Source organism: Vigna angularis, chromosome 7 (genome assembly GCF_016808095.1).
Source record: "Vigna angularis cultivar LongXiaoDou No.4 chromosome 7, ASM1680809v1, whole genome shotgun sequence".
Lineage (NCBI taxonomy): Eukaryota > Viridiplantae > Streptophyta > Magnoliopsida > Fabales > Fabaceae > Vigna > Vigna angularis.
This window is the reverse complement of record NC_068976.1, coordinates 21,387,293-21,408,000: the sequence shown is the minus strand read 5'-3', so window position 1 is coordinate 21,408,000 and position 20,708 is coordinate 21,387,293. Positions and strand designations below refer to the sequence as shown.

The following is a 20,708-nucleotide window of genomic DNA, read 5'->3' as shown; positions in this document are numbered from 1 at the left end:
GAATTCATCAACCAAGTTTACCTATTTATATGAATTATAATAGTTATACGAATAGTTTAAAGTTTATTTATCATTTGTTATTATTTAAAAATTTATTAAAATAAAAAAATAAATAATAAAAATTATATTTTATAAAACACAAATAAACTATATTTATTATAATCAAAATCTAAATAAATAACCGAGGTGAAATCGGCGTATAAAGATGTTATTAGGTTACATTATTATGAAAGAAAAATCAAAGATTTCATTTTCTTAAAATATATTAGGTAATAGATAAATAAGCCAAACGAATTTTAATATTTGACAAGAAACTATACAAATTACAATGAAATTAGGATTTACCATATAGAGCGATATGCTTCTAGCTTTACTACTTAATTACATGAGATGATGTGTAAATAGCAGAATAAAAATTCTTAAATTCATGATTTAGTAAGAAATATAAGAAGATTGAAAGAATAGTAGTGTTGTGAAACAGTGTATGAATTTTTTAAAAAATATATATAATGTGGCTTTTATACGAAGAGTGAAGAGGAGTAAATGTGACAAATGAAACACATGTAATGCTGCAAGAAGATAATAAAATAATTCATGCTAATAATCTTATGTGTGACATGATTAATGATGCATCATTCGGTATCACCAATATCATGACTGTCTAGGTCAAGCCATACTAGGAATAATGGAGATTTTCTGGATTATGTAATCTGAAACTTATTTCAAGATCCAGAAATACTTTTCGAATTACAGAGTTCATAAAATTGAATTAAGAATATTTAAATTCATTAGATACTTTAAACTTAATTAAGTATTGAAATAATATTGATTATCAGGTTTAAATCCTAATTATTTCAATACACCTTGAGAGAATGATCAGGTAAGTGCATGTACAATATGTTACTCACTTTTTCAATGTTGAATAATCACCATTTACATTATGATAATAAAAAAATAATATTCTTCTTATCTCATCTCATAGTTGAATATACATTGGTTTGATTTCAAGCCAAAAAATACATGAATTCACAATCATTATTACAAAAATCATTTGGAAAGGAAAGTCCACAATCTCCCATTTATTATTACTGAATGTGTTACATTTGTTTTTGGTTTAAACTCGGAATTTAAGTGTCTGGGTTTTTTCAATGAACCAGGCTAAATTCCATTTCGCCTATTTTTTCACACATAATCTTTCTCATTCTTTCAAAATTTCAAAATTTTCTCTCCTCTCTCTTGTTTTGCTCGCTGCCCCAACGTTTCTTTTCAAATCTTCATCTGTGTAAAATAGCTTTCTTTGCCCTCTGTTTCCAATTTCTCTCTTCGAATCTTCATCTGTCAATCGCAGCAGCTTTCAATTGGTAATGGTTTTTCCTTTGTCCTCTTTGGCTTTTGGAATTTTCTTTTCACTTTCCCGTTAATTTCTCACTTTACTCTCTTTGATGTTTGTTTCTGTGAAGAGATTTGATCTCAGGCGCTGCGTTTTCCCAAATCTGCAGTGCGTCTGGGACCGACTGCTTTCCGGGTTCAGTGGCTCTGTCCCTGCGTCGTGGGTTCGGTGCTTCGCTTGTTCGCACTTCTATCACAGGTTCCGATGTCGGCTTCCACGGTGTCCATCACCGCGGCGAACCCGGGGGCGCGTCGGAGGCCGGTGCTCGCTGCCGAGAGGAAAACTGCCACCAACATCGAGCTCCTCGCCAACGACGTCGCCGCCTCCCCCGCAGTCGCTACTTCCGGCGAAGGTGCCACGGGCGCCGGCCGCGACCTTAGTCACCACTCCATTCGAGGCGAGGCGGTTCTTGACCGGATCCCTCGGGATTTGGCTCCGGTGAAGAAGGTCGCCGGGTCAGGTGGGAACTCCGCATCGCTTCAACAGCGGCGGGCGAGGAAGTCTTCCGTGAAGGCAGAGAAGCCGCGGTGGCTGACGGTGGTGAGCATTTTCGGGAAGAATTTAGTGCTGTTGGTGGTGCTTGCGGGGCTGGTTCAGTTGATCCGGCGGCTTGCGTTGAAGTCCGGTGATGGTGATTTTGGAGGGTACGCCGGGTTGTCGGAATTCGAGGGAAGGATTTCGGATGTGGAGGGACTGTTGAAGAAGACGGCTAAGATGATTCAGGTGCAAGTTGATGTGGTGGATAAGAAGATTGAAGATGAGGTTAGAGGGTTAAGAAAGGAATTGAATGAGAAAATTGAGGAGAAAGGGGTGATTTTTCAAAGTGGGTTGAAGAAATTGGAGGCTAGGAGTGAGGAATTGGAGAAGTATTTGAGTGAGTTAAAAGGGGAGGATTGGTTGTCAAAGGAAGAGTTTGAGAAATTTGTTGAGGAAGTGAGGAGTGTGAAGGGGGGTGGGTTCCAGGGTGGTGGTTTGGATGAAATAAGAGATTTTGCAAGAGAAGTGATTGAGAAGGAGATTGAGAAACATGCTGCTGATGGGCTTGGGAGAGTGGATTATGCTCTAGCCACCAGCGGCGGTGCGGTGGTGAAGCATTCGGAGGTGTATCATATGGGGAGGGGAAATTGGTTAAAGTTGGTCAGAAATGGTGTCCACCCAAGTGCGGAGAGGATGTTAAAACCGAGCTTTGGCGAGCCAGGGCAGTGTTTCCCCTTGAAGGATAGTAAAGGGTTTGTTCAGATTAGGCTTCGCACTGCCATCATTCCCGAGGCTGTCACCTTGGAACATGTAGCAAAGGTGACGAATTTTCGTTCTAAATCTAAACATTTTTGTGTTCATGTCAGTCTGTTAGTATGGTATATAACGTGTTTTTTTACTGTTCCTTAAATTTACTTAAATATTAGAATAGATGATATGTTTGATACCGAAATTTATGTTTGCAAATATATTATGCATATCTCATGTTTATGCACTTGGCCTTCTTTCTGCTTGTGGCAAACTCAGTTTATGAATTTGCAATTGGATGATGTGCCATGCATTAAGTTTATTTATCCCCTAATACATTACATGGATGTAACTATTTTATTGATAAGTTTTCGCCTCTGGGTGACATTTTTGTAAAAGATACAGTTTTTTGTTTCTCTTTGTACTTATGCTAGTGATGCTAAACTCGATGAAATGTGATTTGGGAGATTATTAGCTGTTAGGAGTTATAGTCTATATTTTGGAATTAAACAAGAGAAACGATTAATGGGGCATTTTGATTCAAGAGAGTATAAAGCTTATTGTGTATGTCATTGGGGGCGGGGGTGGACTATCATATGTTTTATGATAATGATACTGTTTTTTATGATAATGATATTAAGCCACGTTGAACGACAGGGTTCATATCTCCTATTTTGTGCTGCTGGCATTCACTGTAAATGATATGCTACCTTTGAATGTTTCTTTGATTTGGTCTATTAAATGAGCATTTTTTGATCATTCTTGATACGGACAAAAGAGATTACAGTCCATTGCATCTACTATTCACACTGATAGGACACTAGAAATAAAATATAATTTGGAACTAATTTCATCAACTATGCTTACGGATGAATTTCGATAGCTCATTTTGCATTTGAACATTTATCTCTGTAGAAGAAAAAAATGCTTTGAAGTGGCCTGAATGCTGAAACCCATAATACCAATGTTGATGCTGTGTTCTTTTACTTAGTGAATTAATTAATTACGGTTGGATGTCAAATTAAGTTTTTAATGAGTCTCTGATCTGATGATCTATTCTGCTAGAAGTTGCTAGACAGGGTTTTACCTATCATTTGGGCTGAAATTCATTGAATTATTGTTAAAGATACCGTGATTTGATTCATAGAAATGCCAGGATGGCTGTTTATCTGTATCATATCGTATGTATATCTGCATTTTGTTTGGCATGGATGAATATAACATTATGGCGTATTTTATCATTTTTTGTGGCTGCTTTTCTTGCAAGTTTTGCACGTTTTCCATCTAATCTGCATATTTGTTTGTTGCATCTAATTTCTTATCTGCTAGTATTTAGTTTGCTACTCTCTATGAAGAGGATAAATTTCTAATCGGAATATGTTTAATGAGACTATAAAGATGACCATGTATATTGTCTTTTTACATGGGTATATATTACATTTATGTAATGTACTTTTTCTTGTCTATATCTAAGAAATTTCTGAAGTTGATTCATTTTCCTAGAGGATTACATCAGATCAAACAATCTCCTATAGATTTTGTGGCCGAAATTAGTATTTTAAGATTGATTGTTAGACTATTATAAGATACCTTGTAATTTCTTAGTGCATTGATAGGACCAAAAGTGAATACAATAACACTAATAAAGTTGAGAAAGTTAAGTGATGTTTTACTTGTAACTTTATTTCTTATTTTCATTTTCTGTTTTCGCTTTTTACTTGTCACTAATAAATGACATTTTGTTTTCAATTTATTTCCTGTTTCTAAATATTTGTTTAAAGAAACCAAATAAATGGTTTTCAAGGTTTCCTGTACAAATATTAAAAACCAGAAAATTGATTGAGAAAAGTTAAAACAAGAAATAAAAGAATAAGTAAATGGCCCTTTGGTTGCTTTTGTTGTGTACATCGAAGAGAATGATATTAATTTAAACTAGTCATTTCTTGCCGAGTTCTTTGTTATTTTGCTTATGATGGATGTTCTTGTATCCATACATACTTTTATCTTCATGCCACTGCTACACTGAATCCATTTTTTTTATACTTTTAAATTTTAGTACTGATAATTTTTCTGCCCAACAGAGCGTTGCATATGACAGATCAAGTGCCCCTAAAGACTGTAGGGTCTCTGGTTGGCTGCAGGGCGGTAATGGTGATTCTGCATTTGACATTGAAAAGATGTATCTTCTATCAGAATTTACGTATGACCTTGAGAAGAGCAATGCTCAGACATTCAACGTATTGAATTCAGGTGCTTTTGGTCTCATCGACACGGTAAGGCTCGATTTTACATCCAACCATGGAAGCCCTTCACACACATGTATATATCGGTTTAGAGTTCATGGTCACGAACCTGACTCGGTTTCTATGATGTCATTGGAGTCATAATGTGTATGCCAGTGTTTTGCTTTGAGTTTTGTCAGTTTTTGTGTAATTGTTCAGTGTATTTTGTTTAGATGTAGAATAGGATGTTGTGGATTCTTAATTGCTAGATGCAGCCATTTTTAACTTATTATTGCTACCTCAAATGGATATTGTATGTACTGTATGATTCTGATATAGGCAATTGGTAGATCTTGTTTCTGGCAAAGCATTTTTTTTTCTTGCAATTCATTTCGGTTTTCTCTTGTTTAGATGCTTTACTTCAGTTTTTGTTTTCATTCTTTTAGCCTCGTTCTTTTGAATGTACCAGTTTTTCTGATTCCTTATATATATATATATATATATATATATATATATATATATATATATATATATATATATATATATATATATATATATATATATATATATATATATATATATATATATATATATATATATATATATATATATATATGTATGTATCTACATACATATATGTATATACATATACACACTATATGACAAGTCTTTTTTTTACTCTCTTTGTTATTTAATCTGATTATAACTTTTATCCAATAATAACGATGATATTCGAAAGCTCTTGTATAATTGTGGTTGGTTTGGCTTTTCATATGAAGGAAAGAGAGACAAAGCTAATCATAATTAGACTATTCAATAATTTCATAACATCATTAATCATATATTAATTGTTGTTTATAATTATGTTAATTTATCCTTAGGTACTTTTGAGACAAAATTAATTGTATGTACACATATATATGCATCATCTTCAATACAATAGACATTTTATGGTTCCTGCACTCTAATTATTAAAACTTGCCTTATCATTTTTACTATTCTCTTCATATTTTATCATCATTATAAGCATAATATCTGTCAGAGCAAGGATTATTATATTATCATCCCCATATTAATTATCATTATTGTTATTACTACCAATATTATCATAATAACTACTATCATTTATTATTATTATTATTAGTCATTTATCACCCTTACTACCATAATTGCAGTTGCCATTCTTTTAATTACTATTTTAAAAATTTAAATAATTTATAAATATTTAAAAAATGTGTAACTCCTGTGTTTATGCTAATATAATAATAAATGATAATTCTTGTATATATATTTTTTACTGTTAACGAAAAAAATATAATAATCAGATAATAACCTGCGTATTTTAGACAAACATGATTAATTGTGGAGTACTTATAATTGATTATGGATGTTTTTTATTTCTTCTCTTTTCGTTTTTATATTATTATAATAATAGATTAAAATTAATATGAAATAATAATAAATAAAATCATCAATATCAAATAAAATTATTTTTAAAACTTTTTATATTAAAATAATTTTTAAAAAATATTGATATAAAAAGAAATCTTACTTTACTACATTAATCAAATAATTCAAAAACAAATTTCCATTACTTCTCATAATTTTTACTTTATTTCTTTTAATCCGAATATTCAAAATTTTCATTTTCTTTCTCTTTATTTTTCTTTTCTTTCTTTCTTCAATCTTTAATAAAACAAAACAGAATTATCTTGCTTTCTTTCTCATTTTCGTTCGATCCTTACTTTGCTAAATCATCACCCTTAGAGAGAATAATTATTTAAGACGATATGTAGGAAAAAAAATTACAATGATAAACGTCAATATATAAAAAATAATCATTTCTATATATATATATATATATTACTTTTTGTAATATGCAAGAGAGTAAAATATTTCATATTAAAAAAAATTATAATATCCTATTTTAATAGTATTAAGTTATTATAAAAATTATCACACATCTAATATATAAAAAACAATTTTAAGAAAACATATAAGGTATTACTACAATTATTTAAATATAACTATAACATCAAAATATATTTACTAGGATCATATACTAGATTTTCCAAAATATTTAATATACACAAAACTAAGCATATTATTTTATGTTTTTGCACTATTACCATCTGACACTTAAAAGAAACATTTTTTTTTGCTTACACCATTAAAGTGATCATTGCAAAAGAAAAAATAACCACACAAACAAACAAGACAAAAAAAGTAATAAACTAAGGTATCAAAAGATTTAATCTAACATATATAAGTTTATCAATCACACATGTCAAACACTCCACATATATATTTATACAATATTTGACACTAACTTAATTATCTGGATATATGCTTTTAACATAAAGTTTCAACGTAGGCATGGACTTTTAGTGGTAGTTATACTCTGTAGAGTCATAAACAAGGAGTTAACATGGTACCACTTACAAGGTTAGTCTACCTACAAATGTAGCGCTTAGAAGCCTGGAGCAGAAATATTTATTAACCCTCAATGTCAAACTTGTGCTCAATGTCATATCAACCGCTTAGCGCCATATTAGAAAACAAGAACTTCAAAGTTTTGAATTAGGGAGTTAGAAAGCTATTCACATGATCAAATTTATATTCTTAGCTTAATGAATGGTTCAAGTGTTAAAATGAATACTAATTTTTTCAAATGACCAAATTCCCAATTGTGAAGATATTAGATAATTATAAATAATTTTTGAAGTCAAAAATTTTGTTCTTAGAAAGAATATAAGAACTTAGAAAATTGTATTTTAGAATTGATAGTACATTTAGAATAATGAAACTCAATTAATTTAAGATATGTAATTTAAAATATATATATATATATTATTTACTATATTATCAAACTATTAATAAGTAGTTAAAACAGGTAAATTTTCAAACCGTTTTAGAATCATAAAAGAAAACTAAGATATAATGTTTACAAATTTATTAACAATAAGTGTGAGAAGTTGAATAACTAAAATAAAATACATTGGTATTTATGTTCTTACGTGGAAGCATTTGGACCACCTTCCAATAAATAAAGAAAACATTAAATATTTGTAATAAGATAATTACATATTAAAACGGTTGAAACCAAAATAATAAAAAAGAAAAATAACAATGTAACTCACACTTGATCATATTATTCATACTCATAGAAAAAAGAAAAATAAGAAAAAATATTAATAGTGATAAATAACGGTGAGGTGATGAAAGCTCAGAATGAAGTATATATGTGGAAAGTAACATCTTCCTCCTCAGTGTTTCATCCATCCAAAATCAAAACAGAAAAGAAGAGTAGTGTGAAAATGAAGAAGACGGTGTTTGTGTCATTTTTTACTCTTTGCTGCAAAGGATTGAACCAGATAATATGACTGACACCTGAACAAATGCTTTCTGCAGGTACTTGTCTTAAGGAAGCAGCTTCTCATATTCCTAACTTAGATAAAGACAGAATCAATAATCTCCCCAAAGCTTGTAAACTCAATCTTCATTCCCATCTCCAACGACTTTGATTGCAATTTGTAAGACTTTTTTTTTCCTTTTCTTCACATTGCTTTTCCTTTCTTTTCTTCTTTCAGAATTCTTTAAGGCTTCAACAGGAAATGCGGTGTTAGAAAGGCTGGATTATGGTTCCAATTTCCTACTTTTATAAAAAATAATATTGTTTCTTCAACTTCTGTCAACAAACATTTATGTTGGAAGTCATCATTAATATATATGATTTATATATATATGTTCTTCCTACCTTTTATTATTATTACTTTTTATATAATTTCTTTCCATCTAATTATGATGAATTTTTTTTGTTTAATGTTCGATTTTGATGAGTCTAATCCAAAATAAATCCAATGGAAACAAGCTATATCATTCTTTATATGAAACCAATTAGGCTTTTTTACATTATGTGTATGGAAGAAAACTTTAATTAAAACTCTATTTTTCTTAGGGCAAATAGGTAATAATACATACAAAAGCAATTCTCAAACATGTTAAAAAACAAGAAGAGTAAGATAAGTACATATATTCAAAACTTAAACAACTTTTGGAGATAAAATCATCACACACAATCGAAGCTTGTACACTTTCTTAGTTGACAAAAATATTATTATATTATGCATTTTAAGTTTTAAAGTTAAGAATATTTGAATAATTTTTGATTTTTTATTTTAAATTAAAAATTATTAAATAAAACATTATAGATATAATTAATATTCAACCAATAGAAGAGAAAACTTAAAATTACTGATTTTAATGCTTAACGGTAAACCAATAGTAAGAGTTGTATGGAAAACGTAGCTTTATTTTTAAAATCCTAAATAATTTGTATTTGTTGTTAAGTTGTTGTGCGATATATTTCAGACAAAGTATTCCAGTATGAATGACTAAATTGAATTTCAAGCATGAGTTGGTGTGTGTCTTGAATTGGAAAATTGATTTGGATAAAAATATCATATTTTGCTGATGTATTAAATTTGGATCAAAATTAATATAACATATCATTTATATCATTTTATAATTTAAGGGTTCCATGTAGGAACATAGCTTCTAGAGTAGGAATATTTGTATAGATGCATATATTTATAATTGTATATGTATCCAAACATTTACATCATAATTAAATGTCAAGAGACTCTGAAGAAATGGATACCAATAGCAGATATATCTATTAAGTAATCAGTGTGGCACAAGTTGAGAAAACAATCTTTTTATTATTATTTTTCATGAAAAGGAAAGGAAGTTCAAAGCATAATCCAACATTTTTAATATCTCATTTCATCCTCAAAACTCTTGCTCAAAGAGAGATCCTGAAAAAAATATGTGAACAAAAATAAAAGAATAATGAGAACTGTGAGTACGTATAAATTAAGAAAAATATAAATAAAAAAGAAATCTTACTTGTTACAGTCGATGTCTTTAGTGAGGGGAAAACCGACATCAACGTTACATAGTTTAGGAAGTTGAACGGCTCTATCTTTGTCAAGATTAGGAAATTCACCGACGGCTGCCGTGAGACATTGACATGCCTCACGAAGTATTTTATTTATATTACATATGAAAATTTTCATATTAAATCTCTAACTTCATATAGTCAAGTTAGTCCTAAGACTCAATAAAAAGTATATTTTTAATTTTTACAATATAATATATATTTATAATGATACAAAAATTAGTTTCACTCTCCCATTATTGCTCTTTAAGATTTTGTATAGGAATCCACTTAATTTTCTATTCACTATGATTATTGCAGGTAAAAATCACATCCACAAAAATGTAAAAGTAAACTTATACTACATAATTTCAACAATAAAATATTCAAGCATTTATTCAACATATTATTCCATCTTTATAGCATACACAATATATAAAACAATTAATTTTACTTCACAAAAAAGTTATCATTCAGTCTTAGATTAACAATTCAACGACAATCACAATATCTATATAATACACTCCTCTTGGTTCAATACTCATAAATCATTCATAACATAGACATATATTTTTCTTTTCAGAAGACTATTAAGTGATTCAGAGACTCTACACATGTCATGTCTCTCTCGTGCCTCTCCGGAGCTACGGTTATAAGTTTGAGAATCAGAACTCACAATCACAACCAGACCATGATATGATAAATTTCTATATTTGCGATATGAAAACCTCCATTGGCTCTCATCATTAGAAATCATACTTTATATGTGTCTAATACTAGCCGAGCTAGGATAACCTCCACACAAATCACATCTCAATACATTACATATCATTACTTCATATCAAAGTATTAATCTCATCTATAAGTTAGGACAATTCACAATACCACATAAAGATTCACATAATTTACTCTATCGCAATACTTATAACAAAAATTCATCACTTAATGACAATTTTCTTTTTTTAAGATTATGAAACAAATATCTTCAACCAAAGATCTCTAGCTTACAATCCCAAGGTTAAAGTAAATAACTATGTGTAAAAAACTATGTTTAAAAATTTCAATCTGATCCAAAAATTAACAAAGTAGAAAACAGAGTTTTACCGAGACAATACAAAACAAATATAAACGAAGTGACATTTAGATTTATAGATTTCTCTAAAAATTGCAAAAATAATTTCTCTAACTACAAACCTCTAATTATGAATCACAACAGTCAAAATACATAATCATGTTTCATGGAATCTTTTTCAAAATTTCAGTCTTATCTAACGGTTAAATAAATGAAAATCTAGGTTTTTCAGAAACAACTTTGAAAAAAAAGCAATATGATATTTGACTTCCTTAAACTATGAAATATATTTCTCTAACACAGACCTCTAATGAAAGATCCCAACGATTGGTTTGAAGAAATATGAGTTACAAACTATGTAAAAGTTTCAAGTCGATCCAATAATTAACAAAGTAGAACATGAAATTTTATCAAGAAAATTAAAAAAAAACATAAATAAAGTAACATTCAAATTTCTTTCAAAATTGCGAAAGTTATTGTTCTAAAAAAAGACCTTTAATTATCAATCACAATAGTGATATTGAGGAAACATGTGTTATGGACTATGTATAAAAGTTTCAACTCCATCCAACAATTAACATGAATGATATAGGACTTTATCGAGATCACACACAGTATGATGTTTAAGATCTCTTTTCATTGACTCACAAGGATTACTCAAAACGGATTTTGCTATCACATTTTGTTATCAAGATAATTCATAATTTTAGACTATGAAAATTTTTGCAATATAAATAAATAAGATTTTAAAGTATATAACAAAAATCAGATTTAACTACGATAATTCACACCATACTAATGAAGGGAAAACACATGAAAGTATATCATAAATACGTATTAGACCATATGTATAAGACAATTTCTAACTTTACTTTCTTTACCTGAAAACAACTTGTTCATAATTTTCTCAATTAATGAAATTGAGCTCCCTAAAATAGAGACTCTACACTCAAAAACCATTTTGTCTAAAAGGCTCCTTAACCCTTTGTTCACTTGAATGGATTTGGGGGAGAGTGATTGAGTGGATTTGAAGATAATTTTTGTTGTTGTTTATTTGAGTGAATTTGAAGGTAAGTGAGAATGAATTTGGAAGCAACGTTTGTGAGAATTAGTGTAGGATTTGATTGATGTGACAGATTCAAAACATTTACTTCCAAATCAACTCTCACTTGTCTCCAAATTCACTCAAATAAACCACAACAAAATTTATCTTCAAATTCTCTCAAATTCACTCAATCACTCTTCCCCAAATCCATTCAAGTGAACAAAGTCAAGGTTTCCAATGTATCCGTGGTGGGATTAGTTTCAAAAAATATATAGACATGAACAGTTATTGTAAGTGAAAAGAAGGGAAGAATAGGATGGAGTAGGCACGTGAATAAGAAGAAAATATAGTTGTAAAACTTTTGGTTTTTAATTTCCATTCTTAACTTCCCATTCTATCTTATAAAAATATTATTAGTAGGTTTATTACTTTTTTTTAGAATACTTGATACTAGAGACAAACAAAAATAAATTAGCATATGATCACGAAATGTTTTACTATTTTCATATAGAAAACTTAGTACAAAAGGAACAAACAAAAGAAATTAGTAAGTGGTTAAGGAATTACAATAATTCATGCTTAATTATTGTTATTATTTTTTACTTTTTAAATATTAATTCGTTTATCACACATCAAAACATTACTACAAGTGTAGAACAATGCTTAGAACATTATTTTTTCCCCTTTTCCTTATTATATTAAATACTAATATATTACAAGGTGTCAATCATGCAATACTTGTCTCATTGTTTTAAAATATATTTTAAAATAAGAGTAGAAATAAGAGAACTATGTTTTGTGTATTTCTTACATATGCTTCAGTAGTATTTCAATATATATATATATATATATATATATATATATATATATAAACATAACCTTTAGGTTTAATAGGTTCGGAGGTCTCTATATTTGTGGGTTTGTTTTAATTGGGTCCTCCAATTTTGAAAGTGATCATTGAGTCCCTAATTTGGTCAATCTGATTCAATAATAGGATCGCCTTTAAATGGTGTTAACGATGTTAACTTTGTTATGAAGTGGTAAGCTGAGGCATCCAGGTGACATCCTTCATGGATTATTAAACATAACTGTGTTAAATAAATGAAAATATAATTGTTAAATATAATTATTAAACATATTAAATTATTAATCATATTAAGCAATGTTTCCTATTTTGGGGTAGCTTCTGACTGAGAAATTGGGAAAATCTGCGAAGTTAGGGTTCGTTGCTGGAAATGGCATTGTGCTGGCATTTGGGGAGCATCGCTTTTTGCGTGAGAAATTACTTAGACATAAGCTTCCGTTGTATAAAATTGTAGTGATCTATCGGTGGTTTTGAGTAGAAGCATGTAATTTTTGGCGGTGAATCACGTGAAAGAGTTTCACAAAGGTTGTTGGAGGTGTAGCACGTGTCCAGGTTAGTAAAAGTTTACTTCTTTGTATAATTTTGACAATGATGCATGGTCAGTCGTGGTCCCCCATGTTCGAAGTGGTGTGGTAGTGTGTTATTTATGTTGAAAGTGGTCCCCCATGTTTGAAGTGTCGTAGTAGACCGTAATTGTTGTTTTGCTTTATATTGGTGTTGCAATGTGGTCCCCCATGTTTGTTTCTTGTGCTTTTTATTTTGTTTAAGTTATGTTGTAGTTGGTCCCTGTGTTTCCTTGTCCTGCTTCTAATTTTATATAATTTTTGTTGTCGTTGTCGTCTTATTATTTTATAGGATATATACTGTTATAGTGTATTACATGGAGGATCATTTTGAAGTTGTTTTCCACCATGGAGGTCACTTCATAAACGATGGACCACTTAAGTATGAGGGGGAAAGTACAACTCTGTCTTTTGACCTAGACGTGTGGAGTTACTTCATTATAGTCAGTGTAGTAAAAGGACTTGGATATGATGGATTTAAGGAGTTGTGGTATTGTGTAGGGGGGGGGTTTCTGTGTTAGATGATAGGTTAGAGGCTTTGTCTGATGATAGAGGAGCCATGCACATGATGAACTTAGCTAGGCTAAATGGAGAAGTTCATTTATTTGTTGTTCACACAGTGTGTGAACCTGAGATCGTACACTTGTTAGAAAATGTTCCACATAATATAGGTGAAGAAGAAGTTCAACCTGTGATGCATGATAGTGATGATGGTCAGTGTGAACAAGTTCATGATGAGTGTCAGGAGGTAGGTGATGGTGAGTGTGAAGTTCCTGTTTCAGAAGAAAAAGCTGAGGGAGATGATGTTGTAGAAGGTCAAATTGAAGCTGAATGTGATGTGGGTGAGTCCGAAAGAGATGATGTTGTAGAAGGTGAAATTGAAGCTGAATGTGATGTGGGTGAGTGTTAACTCTTTGGCAAGTGTACCAAATCGTTCAAAGTAATAAAACCGGTAAGACCGGATATCGTTTCCCAAGAGACTCGTGTAATACTTTAAAACCGTATAAAAAGTTAACTAACTTAGACTAAGAATACATCATTTTGATATGATTCAAGTGTAATAAAATTCCAATTCAAATATATGTGATAAAATGAACGTCTTAGAGGCTAAAAGATTGAAAATGGTTAATGGATAATGAAACAATATGGATGAGATGTTGGAGAATGATTGTAATTACTACGCTATCATGCAAATGCACATCACTACTTCATCAATTAATTGCGTTTGTCAACCTTCCTATTATACTTAGACCCAATTCCTTGGTAGAAAAAGCCTAGACTCACTTCTTTCAGTCCCAATTCCTTGGTAACCTAGAAAGTTCATCTGCATTACAATTAGAGGTTTAAGACAACTAAAGCATCAAGCTCCATTCCTAGATACAATCTCCCTTAGGTGTTAATTCCAGTTCAAGATCCACACAATACTTTCCAATATCAAGCAAATCTTAGAATCATGTTATGGTTGATCAAGTCACAACAAGCTTTAAGAGAAGGAAATTAAACACTCACAATCAATTGAAAGAAGCTTAAATTCATTAAACTCAAGTGCATTTACATGAAAGTTTCGTAACTACATCATTCCCCAACAAATGGAAATTAGTTCTCCATAGTCATGGAGAACTTGAGCTTACAATGGAGAAAAATGGAAGAATGGGGATCCAAGGAGGAAGGATGGAGAGTTTCCACTGCCCAAAACCAGCTCCCTTAGGTCCGAAAATGGTGTTCCAAGCTTCAGCCGCCAAGAAGATACCCAACTTCAGGTTCAGAATGCTTTAAATAGAACTAGGGTTACAGGTCAGCAGAGGTCGCGCTCGGGCGCCCCATTTCTCGCGCCCGGGCGTGAAACTCTCTGGAAAGTGATTCAAATCCTACGAAAGGTCGCGCCCGGGCGCCACATTTCTCGCGCCCGGGCGTGAAACTCTCTGGAAATTGATTCAATGCTTGTGAAAAGTCGCGCCCGGGCGCCCCATTCTCACGCCCGGGCGTGAAACTCTCTGGACTTGGACGAAGCGTCCCATGCGCGTCCTCTTCGGGACGAGCGTTCACTTCTCCTGGGCGAGCGTCCACTCGCTGGCCGAGCGTCTTCTTTTCTCCCTCTGGACGAGCGTCCTCTTGTATGTCCACAGGACGAGCGTCCTCTCTGCTAGCTGGGACGAGCGTCCTCTTGTATGTCTGCAGGACGAGCGTCCGCTCGTCCGTCCACTCTTGGACGAGCGTCCACTTATTCTGGCGAGCGTTCTGTGCGTGTGGGCGAGCGTCCTCTGAGAGTCTGGATGAGCGTCTGGACGAGCGTCCTCTCGTGCTGGACGAGCGTCCTCAGTGCTGGACGAGCGTCCTAAGTGCTGGACGAGCGTCCTCAGTTGTCAACTCGCGCCTGGGCGCCCCTCTGTCGCGCCCGGGCGCGTTATGCCTTCTTTACTTCTTTAGTCTCCTGCTTTTGAATCTTTTCCTTGGTTCCCAAGTACTTCTCCAATACACACAATTTGCCTACAAATTTGAGGAATTAATGATGAAAACTTAAATATAAAGCTTAAGCTAGACATATTCACAAACTTAGATAAAAAGAGAGGATTAACCATGTTTCAAGCTTCAAAAGGGTAGATTTGGTACGAAAATTGGTTCAAAGATAATGGTAAAATTTACCGTTATCAGTGAGTCCGAAAGAGATGATGTTGTAGAAGTTCAAATTGAAGTTGAATGTGATGTGGGTGAGTGTGAAAGAGATGATGTTGTAGGAGGTGAAATTGAAGTTGAATGTGATGTGGGTGAGTCTGAAAGAGATGATGTTGATGTTCGTAGTTGGAGTGGCAGTGGTGAGGATGCCAATGTTGATTGCAATGAGGATAATTGTGTTTTTTCAGCTGGTCAGCACTGCAGCTGTTTGAAGTTCGTCATGTGTCCCAAGTTGGCGACAAGTTTATAGTTGATATAGACAAAGTTGAATGCACATGCAGGAAATGGGCTATCTCGGGCATTCCATGTTGTCATGCGTTGGCTGTTATGAAGTTTCTGAATTTAGATGCAGATGACTTCATCCCTGTTTGCTTTAGGAAGTCAACATACGAAGAAATGTACTCTTCCATTGTGTATCCAATTAATGGTCAGAATATGTGGGAAATTACCCCATATAATGATGTGCTCCCTCCAAAAAAGAGAATATTGCCAGGGAGGCCCAAGAAGAAAAGAAGGTTGTAGGAATGGGAGTTAGTCAGGGACGAAACAAGAATGAGAAAGGGTGGTATACATAAAAGATGTGGCATTTGTAAGGAGCTGGGTCACAACAGAACTTCTTGCCAGAAATCAACCCAAGATGCTGAAGTCAACCCTGACCAAACACAACAAAGCAACCCAACAAATGAAGAAAACATATCATCATCAAATCAGCCTTAAGCAAGCAAGCTACAACCAATTCTGATGTTTACTGGCACAATTACAGCAGTCGTTTTTGGTACCTTGTAATGATGTAAAAAATTCTGATGTTGAACCTTTTCTGATTAATACCAATTTGCTGTAATGTCAACTTTGCTTTTATGGAATGTTATCTTTGCTTTTATGGAATAATTCATATCAGTTTGCTGTAAGCTTTTGTTATTTAAGAAGTTTTGTCTTTAGCTTCGTGTGTTTGCAGTGATTACTTCTTTAAGAAGTTTTTTTAAAATTGGATGTCCACAGTGAGTGTAATTTAAAATGTCAGCAGCTCATAACTCAAAGTTATCAAATGTGAAGCTGAAGCCAATAGTATCTCAGCAATTTATCTGTGGTCTGAACAGGATAACAATGTTGTAATTTAGCATTATAACAATGAAACTGCTTATTCTATAAATTGAAACTGCTTATTCTATAAAGATGATTTAGCATTATATGGACTGTATACATTCAGCAGTAATTTAGTAGTAATTTTGTACACAGTATAAAGATAATTTATAAAGTAATTTAGCACTAATTTAGCAGTAATTTATAAAGTAATTTATATGGACTGTATAATTCAGCATTATATGGACTCTATAAAGATAATTTAGCAGTAATTGTGTACACAGTATATAGACTGAATTTATAACAACTCTTCCATTTCATTAATTTCATTACAACAGACCAAACCTACAACAAAGTTACAAGAAATCATCCTTTCCTCATCAACATTGAAACTAAAACTATCTGTATTACACATAAAACAGACACCAACAACATCACCACCTTCATCCACTTTTGAACAATGAAAACTGATTTTTGTAAATTCAGTATCATTTTCCTAGTACTATCCATGTCTTCACTCTTCACCAGTGTTTCTTTCTTTCCTTCAGTGTTGAACAAGCTTCCCCTTTCGTCACCACCAATATCATTGCACCATTTGAAGAAGTTGCAACCACTTTCTTCACCACTACTCTGTAAAGACAACATTCAACTTAATTAGGGAGTACCACCTTCTTCTCACAAATAGTACCAGAACTTAATTAGGTTCAGTTGAATCTAAAATACCTTATACTTGGAGCATCCACAAAATTGCTTGCCCCGATTCTTCGTAGTTTTGGCAGTTCTCACCACACAACTTTGACCACAGTAGCAGATCGGTGAAGGCGTACCATTTGCCTTCTGCCTGGCACTGCAACTCGATGAATACCAAGAGTGCTCCTTCGACATTGTCTTCGAACAACAACAACCACAAGCTCGACCTCCTATCACACAGCAGTAATTTAGGGATTTTACCTTCAAATACAACCACGAGCCCTAATTTCTCTAATTTCCCCAATTTCGCAGATTTGCCCAACTTTGAAGACACGAGCTACCTGACCCCAAAATAGGAAACATTGTTTTGGTTTGGTTTAATGATTTATAATTAAACCACGAAAATTCATTTAGCTTTTATTTTATTTGTGAATAATATAAAAATGTTATAAATCCACCTATACAGCTCAAAGGGATGCCACCTGGATGTCTCAGCTTGCCACTTCATAACAAAGTTAACATCGTTAACACCATTTAACGGCGATCCTATTATTGAATCAGATTGACCAAATTAGGGACTCAATTGATCACTTTCAAAATTGGAGGACCCAATTGAAACAAACCAGCAAATATAGGGACCTCCGAACCTATTAAACCTTTCCTTTAAAATGTTTGTCATCATAACTTAAAACATAAAATAAGATAAATTTGACTAATAACTTTTAGTTTCAATTAGTAATTTAAGTGGGAGTGACGTTAAACTCTTCTTTATTAATCTTTATAGGATTACATTATATTAATCTTAATAGAATTATATGTTTTTTTATTAATCCTCTATTTTGAACCATATACTTCTAAAATTTATTTTATTATACAATATATATATATATATATATATATATATATATATATATATATATATATATATATATATATATATATATATATATATATATATATAAATGATAGGTTATTTCCATTGGATTAATTTTGGATTAGGCTCATCAATCTCAAACATTAAACACAAATAGTTGATCATAATTAGATGGAAAGAAATGAATAGAAGACAGGAACAATATATATATATAAAGCATATTCATTAATCATTGATTTCAACATAAATGTTTGTTGACAGAAGTTGAAGAAACAATGTTATTCTGTTACAGAAATAGAAAATTTCCAGCATAATCCACAGCTTAATCAAGTCTGAAAAAAAGAAAAGAAAGGAAAAGCAAATGAGAGAAAGGTATTAATATGAATTGTATAAGTAAAAAAAGAAGTCTTACTTTTGGCAATCCAAGTCATTGGACATGATTTTGCACTCTTTGCAAAGATTATTGGCTCTGTCTTTGTCTAGGTTAGGAATCTGAGAGCCTTGTTCCCTTAGGCACTTACATGCAGCACGTTTTTCTTCTTTTGTAGGTGATGAAATTATGATCTGTTTCATCCCATCGCAGCAAGAAGTTGAAGGGGCATCAGTCTTCTTTGTTAGATATTCTAAGCATGGCTTCACTAAGGTTTTCTCCTGCTCACAGGTTAAGCCTTTTGATGCCTTTGTGCCAGTAACTGTGAAGACTAACACAATTAGCAGAGTGAAGAATGATACAAAGACGGTCTTCATTTTGACACACAGCTTTATATCTAAGTGATTCAATCTTGTGTTTTGATTTTCGATGAATGGAACACTCAGGGAGATGTTGCTTTTATAGCCACATACATCAGGTTACCGTTATTTATGACTATTGATGACTTTTTGTTCTTTTCCTTTTTTTTGGAGTATGGTCCGCAGAATAATATGATGAAGTATGAGTTACATTTTGTTCATCTTTTTTAATTTTTATTTTCTAATGGTTTTTTATATGTAATGTTCTTGTTGCGAATATTTAATGATTTTTTTTTCGTTTTCTTGGAAGGTGGTCTAGATGTTCAAACAAAACGCATTCTGTTTCTATCTCTTTTTTGCACTTGACGTTAGAATTTGTGTTTTTCTTAAAAGAATTTTAACTTCTCACTTTTATAGTTAATAAATTATTAAAAGATAAGATGAAGTAAAGTGAAAATATTATTGTTTTATTGTGGATTGATAACATCGTGGTAGAAAATATGTATGCTAAATATTATGCAAGAAATTTCTAGGAAAAGATTTATGTAATTTAAGTAATGTATGTATTGATATATGAATTTTATATTAAAAGTTATTATGTCGTTCTAATAATCATTTAATCTAATATAAAAGAGGGTGAGGTATGTGATGAGAGGAGTAGAAAGTTATTGTTTAGGGACTTTATCTTATCCAAAGATGTTAACAGACTAACTTTATATGGGGTTCAGTGAAATTTAATGACAATATTCTATATAATACTAGAGTCAACCACAAGTGCATAACTTGACAGAGTCTTATATCAATACATGTATATTGATGGTCGAGTTTAGTATGAATAATTGTATGTTTTAGGATTGATTAATATGCTTTATTACAAATGTTGATATTTGTATATTTATTGTATGATTCCTCTTTTTGCACATTAACTTATTCTTTTCTTTGTTTTTTTCTATTTTTTGTGTTCTTTTCTTATTTATAATGATCACCTTAATAGCATGGATAAATAAAAATATTTTAGTTGATCCAATATAAAGTGAGAGTGATGTAGCAATATAAATTAGGATAAAAATCCTTTGTTGGATAATTTTTTCGATTGTATATCTACTAATTTATTGTTGAAAATTGTTTCGATTGTATATCTACTAATTTATTTTTCTTGAGAAAAATAAATATTTTAAGTTTCATAAATATATTTTTTTATCGTGATTTGATATCATCTGTCATATTTTTGTATTTTTGTTTATTTTAATAATTTTTAATATAATAATAAACAATTAAAATTCATAATGGTCTTAGTTATTTTGAAGAGTTCATTTCAATAGTTTAATTTTGATTGTTTTGT

At 31.7% G+C, this 20,708-nt stretch overlaps 2 protein-coding genes across 2 annotated transcripts; one reads left to right on the top strand and one right to left on the bottom strand.

Annotated features, from left to right (window-relative positions):
• The first annotated feature begins 1,020 nt into the window (after nucleotides 1-1,020).
• LOC108338724 (SUN domain-containing protein 1) lies at nucleotides 1,021-5,201 on the top strand. The gene is made up of 3 exons (XM_017575780.2): nucleotides 1,021-1,361; nucleotides 1,461-2,686; nucleotides 4,696-5,201. The coding sequence occupies exons 2-3, from the start codon at nucleotides 1,595-1,597 to the stop codon at nucleotides 4,999-5,001; spliced, it is 1,398 nt and encodes a 465-aa protein (XP_017431269.1). The 5' UTR covers nucleotides 1,021-1,361; nucleotides 1,461-1,594; the 3' UTR covers nucleotides 5,002-5,201.
• Nucleotides 5,202-18,843: 13,642 nt separating this feature from the next.
• LOC128197945 (non-specific lipid-transfer protein A-like) lies at nucleotides 18,844-19,432 on the bottom strand. The gene is made up of 2 exons (XM_052880874.1): nucleotides 19,050-19,432; nucleotides 18,844-18,969 (listed from the first exon to the last, which is right to left on the bottom strand). The coding sequence occupies exons 1-2, from the start codon at nucleotides 19,382-19,384 to the stop codon at nucleotides 18,960-18,962; spliced, it is 345 nt and encodes a 114-aa protein (XP_052736834.1). The 5' UTR covers nucleotides 19,385-19,432; the 3' UTR covers nucleotides 18,844-18,959.
• Between the last annotated feature and the right edge of the window lie 1,276 nt (nucleotides 19,433-20,708).

What these genes read in the sequence shown, in the direction of transcription:
- LOC108338724 (XM_017575780.2), top strand. Translation starts at nt 1,595, where the DNA reads ATGTCGGCTTCCACGGTGTCCATCACCGCGGCGAACCCGGGGGCGCGT. An exon ending in CCTTGGAACATGTAGCAAAG is followed by an intron (nt 2,687 to 4,695) that starts GTGACGAATTTT and finishes TCTGCCCAACAG; the next exon opens with AGCGTTGCATATGACAGATC.
- LOC128197945 (XM_052880874.1), bottom strand. Translation starts at nt 19,384, where the DNA reads ATGAAGACCGTCTTTGTATCATTCTTCACTCTGCTAATTGTGTTAGTC.